Raw genomic sequence first — 19,556 nt, forward strand, 5'->3', positions numbered from 1 at the left:
GGGCCGTTCACATGTTGCATCTTTTGCACACAGAAGTTTGTTATTTCTAATGTAGACGTGCAGTATGCACGCTCATAATGAAAGCGACGTGCACATTTTTTCCAGCCGCATCGAGATAAAAACGTCTCAACTTTTCAGAATGCCGTAAGCGCACCGCAGGTCATGTGACAAGAACCAACGAATCAGCTTCATCCTTTCTTGTAACAACATTGAAAGCTCAGCCAAGACGGAGGAACAGCTGATCATAGCTGTACAGGGATAAGCATTTTTAAATAAATTTAGTAGCAGAGCTACTGCAAGCGATTTTTAGTGCTGGAAATTCATTTATCCTTTGCTGAAACTTCCAGTTGCTTATCAACGGCAGACTCCACAGGAGCGCAAGCTACAGAGCGCTTTGGAAAGGAGGAGAAAGCGGTGCGCCTAGCGTTTTTCATGAGTTTTAGGCGCGACGTGAACGGCCCCTTGAAGGGTTAGTAAATGATGACAGAATTTTCAAAGCCAGGACTTTCCAAGAACTCAGTGGCACCAAAAAGTGTTTGGACATTTTAGCCACACTTAATTAATGTCGTTGATTTATATAACAGAATATCAATCCAAGTGGCATGCGTTAAAAAACATAGCTTACTTGCATACAGTAATATGTTGCAAATGGGCAGTTTGTTAAAAGTATATTTTAAACTGGCTCTAGCATCATTTGTTGTCAGATGTCTCTTGGTTTTATATTGATATATTTAGACATTCTTGAGGCTAGGTTTGCAAAAAGGTGGAAAATGTAATTCCAGAAATTTTGGAAATTGGATTTTGGAAATTTACCAGAAATTTTCCACCCCTGTGCAACCCTAGTTGTGGCTAAAATGCAGCGCATTTGTGGCTACTGTGCATAAGACAAAGTAGTGAATATGACATTAAAAAGCCCTTCTGCTGTCTTCTCATTTGATCCTAAGCATTTCCCAACCTGTGGCGGTAAGGAAGGGAATGTGTTAGATTTCTCTCCCTCTCTTCCATAAGCACACTGGTGCAACACCAGCTGTCCAGGTCCCCAAACAAACTCCCACCTAGTCCATTATCTCACCTTAACTTGGTAACACTTTCCCGCTCATATCTCTCTGGCGCTTGTTGTTGTTTCTCTGTTTAAAGGACTGACCTTTTGGCATCCAGCTGTAGACGCATGAAGGTCAGCAGGAACACTGCCACCTTATAAATAGTTTCATCATCAGCCACCACTGGCTGACTCCTACAGTTAGTTGATTTGACATTTCCATCAGCCGCTGAGACAGTTCCTAGTGTGGTTATGTCACTGTAAGGTGGTTTTTATTTCTTGTGTATCAGCGGAATAGTTTCTAGGCAAATGTAGACAGCGGATGCTGTTTTCATATAGTTATTTTCACATTTTTCATGCATATTGGAAATAGATGTGTTTATTTACAAGGTGACATGTATTTGTAACAGCGCTGCTGTGAATTTCCCATGCTTCAGTACTGCACAATGTAAAATGTCAAATTTAGTGTGATCTCATTCTCCTAGACTCAATTACAAGTCAGTCTTAATGAAGCTGTCTCAAATACCCGCACACTGGAAATCCACTCGCTGCCCTGCACATCTCCGTCCTGTTTTAATTTAATCCCACCTTCCTCTCCCTCTCTCACACCCTGCTATTACTATGTTGATAACATCACTCTCTATCACTCTTTTCTTATGGGAGTGTATCTGTTTGGACAATATAACATTCTTTATGTTGTTTTTAAAATCATTTAAAATGAATTAACTGCCAGTTAGTGGATGTGTAGATGTGTGAATTCACTGTGGTAATGTAGTGGATCAAAGAGACAGTGTGACCAGTAGAAAGCTGTAGAGATTGGCCAGTTTCTTCAGTTTGTGTGACGTTTGACTGTTCTTTTGACAGCCCAGGGTTTAAAAGCCAGGTTCGTATGGACATGTTTTCACTCCACTTGCACTGCTGTTGGATTCTTCGGCGTTGTTGCTCTTCATCTGTCTGTTTTATTTTAGTGCATTCATCCGTTTGTCCCCACAATACCCACCCGCCTCCCACGTCTGCCAGACACGCCGTTCACAGGGCCGGTGATTGGCCCCGGGCCACGTTTGACTGATTCCGATTGGCTAATATAAAGAATTAGACTAAACAAAGCCAGCTCTCTTCATCAAGTTCTGTTTCGCTTGATCTAACGATCTCCTGTTTGGGAAAGAGGAGTTCACGATTGCTATGTAACTAAAGTGCTCCGCTCAGCAGGAAGAGGTAATGTGAGGTCAGCTCAACGCACACCCTGTTTAGATGCTCCTCCAGTGCTCAGAATGATGAAATGCTGTGTGTTGTTAGCAGAGGATGCTGCAGAGCCACTGCATTGCAGGCCTTTTGGGCTGGGCTTACTGCAGGCGCATCTGCACTGCTGATAAACCAAAGATCCTGGGACTTGCGCTCTTTCGATGCTGCGGTCTGACTTCTCGTTGTACGCAGTGAGCTCATGTGTCGTGATGAAATCTGCATTTTTGTTTTTTTGCCGTTTTTAAATACATGTGAGTCCCTTACTGCAATTGGCCTCATGCTGGTTTTGATGTGCGCTCTGTGGCTTCCTCTGCTGACTATAAATACAGAAAAGGAAATGATCGTTATCCCACGGTCTTGTTCCTTTTTTCATCCCTGTAATTTGAACGGAAGAACATGCTCTGAAGTGTTTGGATGTCCAGAGGCCCAAAGGGGATTTTGCACAAGATGAGCATTAGTGCAGCTGCCCATGCTCTAACCATCTGGAGAAAATGTTTCCATGTTCTATCACCACACACATATTTATGCAGGTATGAACTAAACATTTGATCTGAGATGTAAATGAACTGAACAATTAACACTATTGTTCAGTATAGATTATTTTAAAAAGTTGACCAACATTAATTCTGTGTGACCAATATGATACTGACTGTTTTTGTTTGGTCATGACAAACCATTATGTAGAAGTGAATTTTAGTAATTTTCAGTTCTGCTTTTTGTCACAATACATTTTTTATAACAATTAGTTGTTTGGAGATGCACACTACCTTTCAAAAGTTTTGGGTTTTATATCAAGACTTAACCTTTTTGTTACAGAAAAATTCTGTTTCAAATAAATGCTGTATTTTTTCATTAAAAAGTCTTGTATTTATGTTGCCTTTAAACATATAATGCAACACAATTAGGTGAAAATAGTGGCTGATCAATATGTGTTTTCAGGACCAACGCCGATAACAATTATTGCAGATTAAGTGGACCAACAACTCATATTTTGATATACCGATATATATGTCTGGTGTAAAAATGTGACGAAATTTAGAATAACAAGGACACTGACAAAAACTTTCTTTAACTGCTTTTAAGCGATTTTATCGGCAAATCGGTTTTGGAAATTACCAGTACCAATAACCATAAATATTTTTAATATCGGTGCTGATAATCGGTTGACCCCAGTTAGAAATATTGACTTTATTGATTCTCATTTTGATAAACTGATATCGATTCTTAAATCACAATAGATCTCTGCTGTCTTCAGTTGATGCATGAATGTAACGTAATGAAACATTATTTGTAGCACTCAAATAAATCACAATAAGATTTGTGCTTGGTTACTTTTGATATAAAATAAGCTCCAGTTTTTTAAATTGTCAATTTTATTAAGATATTCAAACAATAAATACCGTTTTTGCTGTCTTTAATGTAGCGTGACGGATCACTGCAGTCGCCTGGTACAAATGGCAATGCGAATTGCAAATGAACCAATTATCTCTTCCTTTTTGACTATCAGTTATTGCACAAAAATAACCATGAATGAACACCAGAAGGTAAAAAAAAGTGCAACATACCAAAATGTATCATGTCTCATGTAATCACTCATAATTTCAATCATGGAAAGACATCAATGAAATCCATCACAGGAAGAAAATTTAAAACTATATTATACTATGTTATTTTGAATTTTAACCAGTGTTTTTACTGTATTTTTGATCAATACATTCTTCTTTCAAACGCATTCAAAATATCAACCCCAAACTTTTGAATGTTAGTTTTCATGCAAATTCACATAAAAAAGGTTAATTGTGCAAAAAGCAGTGTTTAGAGGAAATGTAACTTACATAGAGTTCTGGTTTAATGTACGGTAGTGCAATATCATTGGGCTCTATTGTTTAGAGACCCGTAAAATGGCATGCTTGATTATGGTTTATGTAACAGCTCATTTTCATACCCTTTTGTTTAATTTCTTAAAGTAAGATGAACTGAGGAAATTGTCTTCTCATTTCAATCTAACGTAATCACAACCTAACCCTTAAGCGAGTTAGGGACTTCTCAGGAGGCCTGTTGCAATAACCCCATTAAATAAATGGAAAAATATGATCAAATCCCAGTAGCAATCTTAACACCAAAGCAAGGAAAAGAAATGGAGTAGCTATTTGAAGCACTACTTAAAACAAGGCTTATGGTTCTCCAATAACAGGCTGTAAGACTAATGAGTCTATTTTCATAAAATGGACCCAAATTCGCCAAACTGTCGACGAGCGTGGCAAACAATCGGCAGCGCCGAAGGAAAGTGGGTGTGTCTTGTGGGGATGACCAGTCCCTCCCTACCCATAATGCTCTAACCTAGTTCTCGCTCCACTTGCCTCTCACACAACACTCATGGCTGCTCCATCTTATGCTCACCCTGTGTAGGTTGTGACATCTGTTTAGACGACCTTGTGCATCACCGCTGTATGCTCGGCCTCATCTCTAACAACATCCTGAGCTCTCTGCTGCCCTCTCCCTCCCTGTATATGCTCACTACTATACAGACATGACTAACACCGCCGTTTCTTTTTGTTAAAAGTGGTTTAACAAAAAGCTGCATGCTGGTTAATGGTTTTAGTTTTCACCTCTTTCGTTTTTTGTTCATAATGGCCTTAATTTGTGGTGTGTGTGTGTAGATAAGTTTTTTTTTTTTTTTTTTTCTCTCAATGCACTTTTTTTATAGATTTATTTTTTCTTTATGCTTGGATCAGATTATTTATTTGTCATGACCTCAAGCTTGAATTTTTTCCTATACCTTCTGTTTTTCTTTCTATTTTTTTTTTTTTTTTTTTTTTAAATGAAGCATCAGATCCATATGTAAAATGCGAACACGCACTCACACACATGCAGATCGGGCCTCTCAATGGTAACCTGAGGCCTCCCTCTCTCTGCACTTTTCTTTTTGTCTCTCCATAAATCTATCGATCTACCTCTGTCTTGATCTCCTTCTTTCGCTCTTGTTACAGCTACATACTGTATGTTTATTTTTATTTATTTATTTATTTATTTTTTGTGGTGCCACTGTTGTCATGATGGATGAACTCACACAAAAAGCTTGTGAAAGTTTTTGGTTTTTTATGTGTATGCAAGCTCTGTGTCTGTGCCGTTCCTTCCCCCTTAGTTGTTTGTGTATTAATCTCCCTCCCTGAGACGGTTTATATATGTATTTGTGTCATGATACGTATATAACCGTACGTACGTCCCTCCCTTCTTCCTTTGAGACTGAAAGTGAATTAGTAAACTCAGAGGTTGGTAGCGTTTACATCCCTTTTCTTTTAGCTGTTACCTCCACTAGTTGTTCTTTTGAGAAACGCCCCATTTAAGCTATAGATTAGACTATAGACTTTAGTATGAAGTTGGGTTCAATTAATCCTGCACAGAAACAGATGTGCCTTATTACAGAGCCCAGTGACTTTTCCTCCTCTTGTTCTTTCTATCTATCTCCCTCTGTTCTTCCTCCCTCTCTCTCCCTTCCGCTCCCCATCTGACAAGGAGTTTAAAGGTGTAGCAGATGTTGCTAATGTTGATGACAGTGAGTGAAGATGATTTGACAGTTGTCTGGCTACCACATGTACTTGTGACTGAGTGTGTGTGTGTGTGTGAGGAAAGCGCTTCTTATTATTGGAATATTGTGGTCTTTTTTTCCTCTCTTCCTCACATCAGGATAACATTGGGCACCGGCTCCTTCAGAAACATGGCTGGAAGTTGGGTCAAGGCCTGGGCAAAACCATGCAGGGTAAGCAAGCAACCTTCTCTCTTAAACTCTCAGTCTCTCCCACTCTTTCTCTCTCTTGATTTCCACCCAACAGCATCGATGCCCTATGGTTTGATCCGTTGTAAAAATGTTTTCTTTCTTTCTTTTCTGATCTCTCTCTTTCTCTATTCTGTTCCAGCACACCCATTGTATTTCTCATTTGTACTGACATAAGTGAATGTTTTTGTGAGGAATGAGTTTGTTTGGACTGTAGTGTTGATATAAACAGTGAATGGGGGAAGACAGGGTGAGATGGATAGAGGAAGGAGTTGGTAGAATGGCATGAGATGGCATCAGATAAGCATTGAGTGTACTAGTCTTCCTGTGGAGCATTATGGTCTGGAGTATGGACATTAGATGGGCCTTTGATTAATTTTGTAGTTGAATTTACACAAAATGTTGATTTATTAATGCTCCTAGGTTGTTTGGACATTTTTGACCAGTTAAATTTTTGATTATTTAACCAAAATGTTTTCCTAAACTTGAGTCATTCAAACATGTTAACTTTTTTTTTAGATGCAAAAAAGCAAAACAGTAAACTTCAAAAAACCTTGACTGTCAAAATTAGGGGTCTATTGATGTGTGTTTTTCAGGGCTGATGCAAAACCGATTATTACAATTCAAGTGGACTGATAACTACGATTTTTAACCAATATATATGTCTGGTGTAAAAATTCAAAATTAAGAATAACAGGGGTTCTGAAAGAAACTTTCTTTAAATGCTTTTAAATTATTTTATCGGCAAATCAGTTTTGAAAATGACCGATACCGATAACCAGAAAAAATGCTTTATATCGGCCAGGCCGATAATCGGTTGACCCCTAGTCAAAATTAAGCAACCATTGAAAATTAATAGGAAATATCCTAACATAACTTTTTTGTTAATATTAATAATATTAATCTAGAATGGAGATCAAAATTAGAGAACAACCTTTAATTTCCTAAATTTCAAGGTCACTGCTTAGTCCTATTTGAAGTTATCCTAACAGGAGTAGAAGGGCAGTTTTTTTGAACATATTTCATAAATTAATTGTATTCTGAAGTACAGTATAAAAAACTTAAATGAGATATTTGTGATACCTGGTGCTAATTTACTTAATTATATGACAAACCCTATTTAACTGGCAGGATTTCTCCAATTTTCACTAAGAATGCAAGAGGCCAGGCCGCACTAATGGCCGGGACACACCAAGCCAAAGGTTGACTGTTGGGCTGTTGGCAAGTGTCTGTTGGATTAGTTTGTTTGGTGTGTTCCAGACGTTGGCGGCAGTTTTTCATATCAATGCTCAATTTTCACATTATCCCATCGTAAGCCTGTGAGATTGCCGATACATGATATTATCATGCTAATTTAATTTTTTTACTTCGTTTCATTGCCAGAAAGTGAACCCACTCACATTAGGCTAAAAGCAGCCTAATGTTTTTAATATGACTTAATTTGTGTTTAACATAATTTAATAGAAACATTGTAACTTACTAATGCTTACATTTCCTTAGTTATTCAAAAAGAAGCTACAGAAAACGAGTGAAGAACATTTACATTATCAAAGAACATCATCACTAGCCTAGCCTAGTCTAGCGTGAGTTTATGCACTTTAAAAAAACACTCCTGATACCATAAAGGGAATTGTATTGTTACAGTTACAGCACTAGTTACCCTTTATTTACACTGCACACGTCTGCAGCGCTAAGGTAAACAAGTCAATGTGCCCCCTTTTCCATCCTCTTCCCTCCTTGCTAAACGTGATCGATATCGAAAGTGAAACCGAAAAGCAGCACGCATAAGAAAGCAATTACACGTTTTCTCGAGCATCAGCAACTGCACGCAATCACAGATTGCACGCATCCCACCCGAAAAACCTCCTCCCGCTCAATGTGATTTGTGCACCCCCTTGAATTTCAAATGCCCCCCGATGGAGGTGCCCTTGAGCCGGCTCTGCGATGCAGCCACTGGAGCTGATTGCGGGCACTCTAGTCAATGCTTGTGTCGTGGCAAGTTTCTGAAGCGCCCCAGAAGCGGCTCTCCACACTGCATCGCTAAAGTTAGGCGCCTAGTCTGTTTTTGATGGATAATACTTGTCTTGCTCTCATCAAAGGCGTCAGTAACAGGCGATATCTCTGACTATCGTTGATAAACAATACTGTCGGCTGTAGTCTGAGCAGTGTGTTCACGAGGCGACAACACCGTTGGCTTTTGTCGCTACTAGTTCTTTGAAGTTGGCTTGGTGTGTCCCGGCCTTAAGGTGATTGAAACCCTGCGACAAGACCCTTTCAGCCACTTGCAGAGAACTTTCATTCCAAATCTGTGATTTCTCAAATATTGCAGGTTTACAATGACACTAATTCATTCAAGTACCCCAAAAAGGCTGGTTGTCCATGTAAGACAAATGCACGAGAAGACAGAATAATGCAGAGTCTCTGAATGGGGAATCGGTTCAGCACTGCAGCCGGAATTGCTTGCCAGTTCAGTGCAGTTCAGGGTAAGGATCTGTCTCAGCATGTTTAAGAGAAGTGCACACTGCAGTGACCAAGCCTCTCATCAGCAGAAAGAATCAAAAGCCTAAGCTCACTTTTGCTGAGGAGCTTGTTGTGTGGACAGAGGAGAACTGGTTCAATATTCACTTTAGCGATCAGAGCAAGTTTAATTTATTTGGGTCTGAAAGGTCTTATTTATAGATTTTTCTCTAATTTTGATCTCCACTGTATGTATCAAGCCACAATACTGAACCAAGCCAACTATGAAACTTCCAGAGTGCAAAAGATTCATAGCCACCCAGAAGTCTCAGACAGACATACCCTTATGTTTATGTAGCGCAGGATCAAAGAGAAACCAAAACACAAACGGTCATGAGATCCTCTCAATCATACCAGATAAAAGCATTCATTCACATGGTGTTCTTCTGTAATGCCTTCATTGAGGAAGATCAGCTCTTTCGTTTCTTTCACCTTCCCTCTGTCCTCTCCCAGATCCCCCTTTAACTTTCTCCCTTGCACTTGACTTGTGGCCTGCAGAATGTCAGAGGTGCTGTATTCATGCACTCTTGTTGTCTGCGTTCAGTGATTGTTTGGTTTGCATGTATGCAAGAAAGTAGAATAACATGAGCCATTCTTCCCTGCAGATGATCACTTTCATTGCGCAAAAGAGCAGATGTACAGCATGTAAGATTTAATGTTGACTCTTCTTAAGCAAATTGTAACAGTTTGCTACTGAGCCAAAGTCACATTATATAAAGAAACACAGTTACTTGGAAGGGAGTGTCTTTTTTTTGGACAAGGACAGAGTAGATGTTTAAATTTCCCTCAAGACGAACAGTAAAATAAGCTTTATAGACCACTCTGTTTTTGGTCATTACCTCATGGTGATGCAGTCGTTTGGAAACCGACGTCTGTGTAGAAATTGATCAGTGGTTTCTGAGACACACACTCACATCTAATCATCCCCTCAGCATGCATGTGTGCTGCAGTCACGCTGCAAAGCACACAGTGAGGAATGCTAGCATGCGTCATCCTCTTAGTGCATCAATTTAAGAGTAAGCGCAGAATAAAATGTAGTACATTATAGCCTGAAAGGATGTTTTGATATCTGAGCACATTTCAACAGGAGGAAAGATTTGTGATGTTCTAGGTCTTGATCTTTCTTTGTTCTTTCTCTTTATTTCTCACTACAACTGCGGAGCGTGTAGGAGGTTTTGTTTGTTTGCGCAGAAACACGAAAACACCCTCATGTTTCGGTAAATTGATCTGCCCACATGTAAATTGGTACGATCTGTTCTCAACACAAGGTGAAAAGGCGAACCCAGCTGCCTTTCTGACATGCTGCCTGGTTAAAGTGACCTTTACAAATCGTTTTAGCAGAAGGTTTTGATTCTAAGAGAAATTGCTCTGACAGAAATCAATGATAGGGATATGAATGGCTCTCTCTCAGGACCTCTGTTGAAAGTAAACAGTGAAGATTTGTGTCCGCTAACTTCTGCAAGGTCATTTGGCCCATCAGGCGAGTTTGTGAGTCTCTCCCTAGAGACTGCTTTTATTGCACACATGTACACGTACTCTTTAGACACTGCCCTGCAGCTGTTAAGATAGCTCTGCTGTTCAAGTGCTGAAGTCAGCGTTGTGTAAAAGCCCAAGATCTTAAGTCAGTACTCTGTGTGCATAAATGGGAAAGACATCATGTCTGTTTTTATTGTTCCCAGTGAACGCTTCCCTCAACATCTCATATCGACCATAATAAGAAAAATAACAATAGCAGGATCATTTTTTTGAAAGCAATTAATAGTTTTTTTTCAGCAAGGATGCAATAAGTTGATTAGAAGTGACATTAAAGACATTTATAATGTTTCAGAATATTTGTATAATAAATGATTGTCTTCTGAACTTTATTTTTATTAAAGACTCTTTAAAAAATGTATGTTTTCACAAAAATGTTAAGCAGCTGTTTTCAAGATTAATAATAAAAAAATCTTTTGAGCACCAAATCAGCATATTAGAATGATCTCTGAAGGATCTGTGAAGAGTAATGGCTGCTGAAAATTCAGCTTTGCCATCACAGGAGGAAATTATATTCTATAATGTATTGAAAAAGAAAATGGTTGTCATAAATTATGGTAATACTTCACAACATGGTCGAAATTTAACGAGGGCTTGTGGCGAAAATGCCACCAAAATGAACAAAAATGCCCCATAACGTACAGACAAAGGGGCAAAAATGCCACTTCACAGTTTAAAAATAAGATGTTTACATATAGTCCACAAGAGAAAATAATTGTTGGATTTATAAAAATGACCCTGTTCAGAAGTTTACATACACTTGATTGTTAATACTGTGTTGTTATCTGAATGATCCACAGCTGATTTTTCTTTTTTTTTTTTTTTGGTTGTTGTTTAATGATGAAGTGTTAAACTTCCCGCTGTTTTTTTTTTCCCCACAATTTTTTTGGTTTTCCAGCATTTTTGTGTGTTTAAACCCTTTACAAAAATGAATGTATGATTTTGAGATCCATCTTTTCACACTGAGGACAACTGAGGGACTCATATGCAACTATTACAGAAGGTTTAAATGCTCACTGATGCTCCAGAAGGAAACACAATGCATTAAGAGCCAGGGGTGAAAACATCTTGAATTTGAAAATCAGGGTAAATTTAACTTATTTTGTCTACTGGGAAACATGTAACTATCTTCTGTAGCCTGTGAAGGGCAACACTAAATAAACCCGGGCTTTTAATGCATGTTTTTTTTCCTTCTGGAGCATCAGTGAGCATTTTAACTTTCTGTAATAGTTGCGTATGAGTCCCTCAGTTGTCCTCAGTGTCAAAAGATGGATCTCAAAATCATACAGTCATTGTTGGAAAGGGTCCAAATACACAAAAATGCTGGAAAACCAAAGTATTTGTGGGACCTGAAGGATTTTTCTGAAGAACAGCGGGCAGTTTAACTGTTCAGGACGAACGAGGGACTCAAGAACAACTATCACTAAACAAAAAAACAGCTGTGGTGGATCATTCAGATAACAACACGGTATTAAGAAAGGGGATGTAAACGTTTGAACAGGGTAATTTTTATAAAGTCAACTATTATTTTCTTTTGTGAAATATAGGTAGACATCTTTAATGTGAAATATCTTATTCAGGTCAGTACTAAATAAACAATAACATGCATTTTGTATGATCCCTCTTATTTTGGTAAAATTATCATTTTTAATGATTCTGAAAGGGGGATGTAAACTTTTGACCAACTGTAGATTCGCTCACACTGCATCGCATCAGATTGCTTTTATGCAGATTGCATTTGTGCAGTGTTGAGCCTTATAACCACTCAAAAGCGTTTCTGCTGAATTTAGGAATGCATTGACCAATCAGATATATATATATATATATATATATATATATATATATATATATATATATATATATATATATATATATATATATATTATTATTATTATTATTATTATTATTATTATTATTATATATTTTTTTTTTTTTTTTTTTTTTTTAATTGATACTTGCTCTAAATTTTTTTTTTTTTTTTTTTTTTTTTTAAATGGAGGAACTAGCGTTTTCACCATTGCTATTATTGCTGCTGAGTTTTAAATCAGAGGCACTTTTGAATTATCCAATTTGTTTCACATTCATAGTCACTAGAAAGAGGTTATTTGCCCATTAGGATGCTTATCGAGCCAATAAAACCATTCTGATGTTCTCCTAATTGCTTAATTTTAAATTGCCAGCACTTCTTTACACAGAAGACAGCGTTTCGCTAAGCAGCGACAGCAGAAACCAGAACGTCAGCTCTCTTTTTGGCCTTTGCGACTCGCACTCCATTGGCTGATCTTAGAACTCGCAGTGCCTAAAACCCAGAGGAAGTAGCCGCAGCCAGAGGTTGTCATCCCGGGCCAAGTCAAGTGTGTGACAGATTAGGAATGTTTCCAGTGCTCACCGGCACCGCCCATCTGTTTTGTAGCTTGGCAAGACACTCAAAAGTTTAGAGTTTTGTCCTTTCTTGGTTGTCGTCATCATCCTGTCATCATGCTGTTTGTGTTCAATACACAGAGCAGACAGGGGAGTGGCTGAAGTTTGTTTGCAGCGAGAGAGATTTTCCAGATCAGATAAAGTCCTAGAGCTTCCAAGCGAGCTTGAGGAAGTAGATAAGTTCCATCTTGCAGGAGAGAGCTCGCACACCGAATCGCGGAGAAGCGCGAGCGCGCTCACAGTTAGTGCAAAGGGCTCATACACAAACAAACACGTCTGCTCACCCATTCTGGTGCTCATGCCATGGTGTTTGAACCTTATCCTTTTCCCTTTCTCTCTATCTTTTGGACAGAGCCTTGGTACTGAGTGTGAATTTACTGAAATGTCTCCCCAATGCTTTGAGTTTCCATTGTATTGACTCTGTTTTTTTACTCTTCTTTCTTTTTTGTTTTACTCTTGTTTTTTAGGTAAGGTTTGTAGGACCTCCCCCACTGTATGTTTGTGTGTATGTTTGAGTAAGCGTGCGTGTGCGTGTGGATGTTTTTCTTGAAATAATACGTAATAACTCTCCCCCTTTTACAGTGTAGCCTAACGGCTTCTCTTAGTTCTTCTCTCTACGCTTACAATCACTAAACGCTCTCTGCTCAAAATACCAGCGCTACGATTTGAAACTCATACCAAAATGGAATCAGCAAACATTTTGTAGAAATTAATTGTCCAATTTTGTTTTCTCCTCTCTTGATTGTGTTCAGAATTCACCCGTGATAGAATAGCACTTGTAAATATTAGTTCAATGTATGTTTGGCTGCGATGGGGGTGTTTTGATTGGCTGAGAACATGAGATGGGGCCCTCTGATTGGCTGTGAACATGATTCTGCCTCTTTCCCATGATTCCCCTGAATGGCTTGCCAGAATGAGCCTCAATCTCCTGCCCATTCTCCCCCTCCTTCCGCCTTCGATCGGTCTATCTGCCTGCGTCCACTTTTGTGAAGTGAATGTACACCTGTGGTACATGTGGGAGTGGAAACTGTATGTGCCGAGTGCGTGTGTGTGTGTGTGTGTGTGTGTGTACGTGTGTGTCTCCAAAACGAGGGGTGGGGGCTCAGGTGTTTTAGCTTGCAGGGAGAAGTCTTCACACCATCCCACCTGCATCCCACTGCTCCTCTTATATATGTACTTACTTGTCAAAGCCTCACCTGACCTGACCCATCTCCTTCCCCCTCTCCCACAGAGCATGCTGGCTGTAGAGACCCAGTCTTGTGAAGCTGAGTTTTAAGCAATGCAGCAACCACAAAACAGATTGCAATTGATTCTCGCTAACTGGCGAGATGATGAAACCGATCTAGTTCTCTAAAGAGGCCTGCTGGCCGATAACAACGATGCGCTGCTAAAAGCTCGCTCACAGAGTATGCTTCTCATAGCTGCGTGATGAAGTATGCATACGACGGCCTCTCTGTCTCAAACACGTTCACGCGGAGACTTGGACCCGCATGGGGGATTGGAGAAAGGGTGGATTGGACACTGAGTGATTTCTGTCGAAGGACAATCAACAAAGAGAGGGGAAACGAGAGAGCGGACAGCTTTACCTCTGAAATTAGTCTGAGTAAATGTGTTCTCCTGAAGCCTGAAATTTTAGTACCAGTAAAGAGGAGTAGAGAAGGAGTGTCAGGGATGGTGAGAGGGCATCCCTGTAATCACCCAGGCCTGTTGGTAGGGGGTACACCAAAGCCCCTGCCCCGAAACCCACCCCCTAACCCTTTACCCCTTACCCCTGAACGCTCTCTTTGTGCCTCAATCTTCCTGCTTAACCAATTGGTGTTTCTTTTTTGCAGCATTATGATCCTGGCCATGTTGTGCTGATGGTAAACTTAGTGGTAAATGTTATTTTTACCCCGATTGAATTGGTTCTTTTTTATTTTTGATTTGATTTATGCTTTCATTTTGTTTATTTGTTTTCGTTTTGTTTGGTTTTACTTCCCCCATTTCTTGTTTTGATATGACTCTCATCATCAGAGCACCAGTGTTTAATAGGCTTAAACTGTCTCTACCTCTCTTTGTATTAGTCTTCATTCTGCTGCCCGTCTCTTAGTGTTCAATATGCACTCTTCTAGAACACTCTCATTCTGTTTGTTTTCAGTTTTTTGGGGGATATTTAGATCCACTTCCCCTTTTTTTGTTGCATTGCACCCTTTTCGTCCAGTCTCGTTATGTTTTTTCCACTGGAATGCATAATGCTAGTCCTCACATTGTTCCCAAAGATTGTTGGGAAGGGAAAGGATTGAGATCGTTGACCTGGGGGCCTGATTTCGGGATTCCCACCTACATTTTTGGAAAGATTCTTAAACAACCCTTTGAGATAGTCAATATTTTATCATTACAATTAGATATGGTAGAAGACACTGTAATCAGATGCCTCGTTGTACTTTAGTTATCTAATTCTTATGAGGCTCATTTGTTATATACAGATTAGTATACTCTGTTTTGTTAGGAAACTCTCTTGTGCACCCTGGTGGTAGGATGAATCCCTCAGCGCATTTTCCTGCAAGTTCTGGTGGGGGCTGGAATCCCATCAGGCCCTTATCGTTTCCGTACACGCTCTTTTATCACTTCATTACAGGAACAATTATACCACTGGGCTGAAACTCAAGTCTCTGTCTGCTACAAATTAGACGGTCTTAAGTTGAAATTGTAATGCGGGTCTTTCTGCTCAAGGGCTAGGAATTAATGCTTTATCTGTCATAACTCAAACACAGCTTTCTCAGAAGGACTGATGCCTTAATACCTTGTAATTTAGAGAAATGTAAAAGACGTTCAATTCTTCTTTTGGTAGTTCAGCAGGACGAGTATAAAGACAGTGATACTTGCTTATGCTTTACTTGCTTTTCGAAGTTTTGTTGTTAAGATAAATTATACATAAATGTTTGTATTTATAGAACAATGTGATTAAATGCAGTAGCATTTTAACTGTTAGTAAAATTATGACCAGAACCAATGGACCAATAGTTATTTTCATATGGCAAATATTGAAAACCTGTACCAAAAGTAGTTTTCTTCAGTGTCACATGTGTATTTAGGCATTTAAACATATAATTTAATAGCTATGATAATGTTGACAGGAAACACTGACATCTCACAACGCCTTGGAAAAAATACAGTTAATCTTAAAAAATAACTAAATAAATAAATAAATAAATAAAATCGTCTAACTGATACCAATGCCAGTATCGGAACAATACCGATAGTGGCGCACCCCTAATATCTATTAAAACAAAAGCCCCAAGAAGCCGTGGGTTACCGTGAATTTATAACAGCTAAGAAGCGTTATCAGGCATGACGCAAAGCGCCAATCTGCTTTTATAAAAGGTTTTTTTCCATATACGTATTAAGGTTTCACAAAATAAAACAGAGCAAATAAAGTGTAATGATATAAGTAAAAACAGCATTCTTCCACCAAACAATGTAGTTCCTCCAAGCAACACACAGAGGTAAACAAAGGTGTATTTTTGTAGAGTAATTTACAACAGCTTAGAACACAGCTCAACCAAACAGAATCAGGAATCGGAACTATCTGTTTTATAAAATAAACTTTTACAGTATTATTAAAAATGAAAATCCTAAAATATCCACCGGATCTGTAACAATCTCTAATATCAACCTCTTCTAGTTTGCGTATGTGTAAAGTTCCTAGCCCTTTATTGCGTTAAGTTACTCCTAATGTTATTCAAAAGTTTCTTGTCTTTTGCCATTAGATCAGCCCAAGGGTATGAACTGTTCCTGCTTTTAACTTGAACATCCCCCCTTCCCCCAAAAAATGTCAAAAAAAGAGGAAGACTGACAGAAAAGAAAAAACTGAAATCCAAACGATTGATTGGAGTCTGATTGACTGTGACCATGGTGCTAGCCTGTGCAGCCGCAAATTAGTATGACTTCTGTTCTTGTGCCTTCTCTCCTTTATTTGAGACCCCACCCTTTCCTGTCTCTGTGTCTGTATGTTTGCCACCCCCACCCCATCCCCACACTCTCCCAGGTAAGTACATCCTTTCCCCAACCCTGCACTGTCACCATGGCAATTCTGGCCTTTGACGTCACTCTGCTGCTGTAGCTCAGTGCTTGTGTCCTTATTCTCTCTGTTCTCTGTCTTTCTCTCACTCCCTGTGTCTCTCTCTCTTTCTCCCTTTCTCTCTGCTTCGTTTGGCTGGTTATGAGTGGATTAAGCAATTATGTGTCAATCTTCAATGTAGTTTTGATTGTCCTTTTTTTTCTTTTGTTTCATTCTGATTTGTGTTCATTTTTCTGATGTTACTTTTCCTCTGATCTAGGTCTTTTCACAGCTTGTGTATATAAAACATGACAGGCTATGACTATCAGTAAAACAAAGCATCTAGGATATCGTGTGGGTCATAAACCTTCATTTGCATCCAGGTGTGGCCTGCTTTCAGGTAGGAAAATCAGCTGATGAGCAGCTTAGAGAGGTTTCAAACGTCGTCGCAGTGCTGTGAAAAGATGCAGTGAATGCTGATATCTTCCCCCTCTCTTAAGTACTCCCTCCGGCAACCCAAATGCCCTACTTGTCATCTGAGTTAAAAACATGAGTTGGACAGAACGCAATGCATACTGCATTGAGACATGACTCAAAAGAGAGGGAGGGAGATAACAGAAAAGTAAGAAAGGAAGGAAGGAGCAGGCCACTGTAGGTACGCTGCGGCAAATTCGGTGAAAACTTCAGCCCAACCTTCCCCTCTTTGTCTTCTGTCCCTCTTAGACTTTTCAGAGTATGCAGTTCATTACAAAATAAATTGGCAAATGCTAAAAGATCGAAACTAGGCTTAGTTACAATCACATCGCAGCACCTGGAATGGCCTATTAGAGGAGCGCTGCACATGAAGCTGTGAGAATGGCTAGAGTTTGGTTCACTGTAGCTTTCTGGTCTCTTGCACTTGAAGGCAGTCTCTCTAACCCAGCACCCTGTGCTCTAAGCAGGCTGTCCCGCCCCGAGTTTTCTCTTGTATCCGAGTAGAAGTCTAACCTCTGTCCTATCTCTCTCTCTGCCTCTCCCCCAACCTCATAGGACGAACTGACCCTGTGCCCATCGTCCTCAAATATGACGTCATGGGAATGGGCCGCATGGAAATGGAGGTGAAAAGATTGTTGTTACTGCTTTCTTTTCTTACTGGATGTTAATATTAATGTATGCACCACTAACCTTTGTGTGCGCATGTGTGTGCCCGCAGCTGGACTATGCAGAAGATGCCACAGAGAAGCGCCGGGTGCTGGAAGTGGAAAAAGAAGACACAGAGGAACTGCGGCAAAAATACAAGGTGAGATTCTACGAATGCAACAGCTCTGTCGTTCTTAAACTTTTTTTTTTTTTTTTTCAAACCTCTGCACATAATTTATCTTTCCTTCCTGTCTTCCACAATTTCCTCTTTTGTCAGAGTAGCTGCGAGTCTTATCTAGTTAAAATTCTGTGGATGTTTAAGATCAATTTGTCACAGTCACTACCCTTGGACAGATACAAAGCTTCTCTTGTTCCACTGCAGCTCAACCACATTCAAAGAAACATACAAAAACATTGAGGATAACTGTGGGTAACCTAAGTAAAGTGTGTTTCACTCTAAAGCTCTGTGGTGTTTGGGGTTATAAACATGTCTTTTGACAAACCATCATACATATGCAGTACATCATGTACTCTACATGTTTATTTAGCTTTGCCACTAATGCCAAGTATTGCTTATGCAAGTCAGTTTTCCATATTCATTCAGCCTCAGTCTATTAATATTTAATGATACGTTGTTTTGCAGGATTATGCGGAGAAGGAAAAAGCCATAGCTAAAGCTTTAGAGGACCTGAGGGCCAATTTCTACTGTGAACTGTGTGATAAGCAATACCAGAAACATCAGGAGTTTGACAATCACATCAACTCCTATGATCATGCGCACAAGCAGGTATGAGTGATTCGCATTGACGAGGATTAGTTCACTTCCAGAATAAAAATTTCCTGATAATTTACTCACCTCCATTTCATCCTAGATGTTCATGTCTGTCTTCATTTAGTTGAAAAGAAATTAAGATTTTTGAGGAAAACATTCCAGGATTTTTCTCCATATAGCGGACTTCAATTGGAATCAACAGGTTGAAGGTCCTAATTGTAGTTTTAATGCATATTCAAAGGGCTCTACATGATTCCCGCTAAGGAATAAGGGTCTTATTTAGCGAAATGATTGGCCGTTTTCTAGAAAAATTAAAAATTGATAGACTTTTTAACCACAAATGCCCATCTTGCACTAGCTCTCCGTCCACGACTTTACACATTACGTAGTCACGTTGGAAGTACCAACCCAGTGTTTACAAAAAGAACATGCAAAGAAAGTCAAACGCCTTTTACAAAAAAAAGTAAAACAACGATGTCAGATAATTTTGAAGTTGGAGGAGAAAATGAGATTTTTGCGCTACCCTACCTTTTTGAACCAAAGTACACAGACGAAGAACTAACTGCAAGAGGCCTTTCCAACGTGATTACTTAATACGTGAAGTCATGCACCGCAGAGCTAGTGCAAAACAAGCATATGTGGTTTTTAGCATTTTGCTAGATAAGACCGTTATTCTTTAGCTGGGATCATTTAGATTGAAACTGCAATTTGGACCTTCAAGCCGTTGGCCACCATTTAAGTCTGCTATATGGAGGAAAAATTCTGGAATGTTTTCCTCAAATTTTAATGAACTTAAAATGAACTAATTGTTTAACAGCATGAACTTTGAGCAATGGAATAATTTTCTTCACATTCAAAGATCAGTTTGTCTTGATGCTACATTTCATAAGTTCCTGTTCCTCTCTATTTAATCCTACAGAGACTGAAGGAGCTGAAACAGAGAGAGTTTGCTCGGAATGTGTCTTCTCGTTCCAGAAAGGATGGTAAGAAACAAGAGAAGATGCTGCGGCGACTTCATGAACTAGCCGAACAGAGGAAACAGCAAGACCAGTTAGTAAAATTGAGTGTCTTCTAATATTCTTTTAAGGAAGTCTTGCCA

General features: G+C 39.3%; 1 protein-coding gene across 8 annotated transcripts in view; it reads left to right on the plus strand.

Moving 5' to 3' along the window:
- The window catches only part of gpatch8 (G patch domain containing 8), a 41,457-nt gene that overhangs the window by 16,484 nt on the left and 5,417 nt on the right, over positions 1 to 19,556 (plus strand). For 2 of the 8 annotated variants that reach the window (XM_051105513.1, XM_051105516.1), the window contains 7 exons: positions 1,904 to 1,922; positions 5,969 to 6,041; positions 12,995 to 14,401; positions 17,596 to 17,663; positions 17,759 to 17,845; positions 18,329 to 18,472; positions 19,377 to 19,507. In XM_051105513.1, coding sequence (XP_050961470.1) covers positions 17,637 to 17,663; positions 17,759 to 17,845; positions 18,329 to 18,472; positions 19,377 to 19,507 — 389 coding nt within the window. In that variant the 5' untranslated portion in view covers positions 1,904 to 1,922; positions 5,969 to 6,041; positions 12,995 to 14,401; positions 17,596 to 17,636. Of the gene's footprint in view, positions 1 to 1,903; positions 1,923 to 5,968; positions 6,042 to 12,069; positions 14,402 to 17,595; positions 17,664 to 17,758; positions 17,846 to 18,328; positions 18,473 to 19,376; positions 19,508 to 19,556 lie in introns of those variants that run through there. The other 6 variants (XM_051105514.1, XM_051105517.1, XM_051105511.1 and 3 more) reach the window with 4 other exon arrangements.

This window comes from Labeo rohita, chromosome 3 (assembly GCF_022985175.1).
Source record: "Labeo rohita strain BAU-BD-2019 chromosome 3, IGBB_LRoh.1.0, whole genome shotgun sequence".
In the NCBI taxonomy this organism is placed as follows: Eukaryota; Metazoa; Chordata; class Actinopteri; order Cypriniformes; family Cyprinidae; genus Labeo; species Labeo rohita.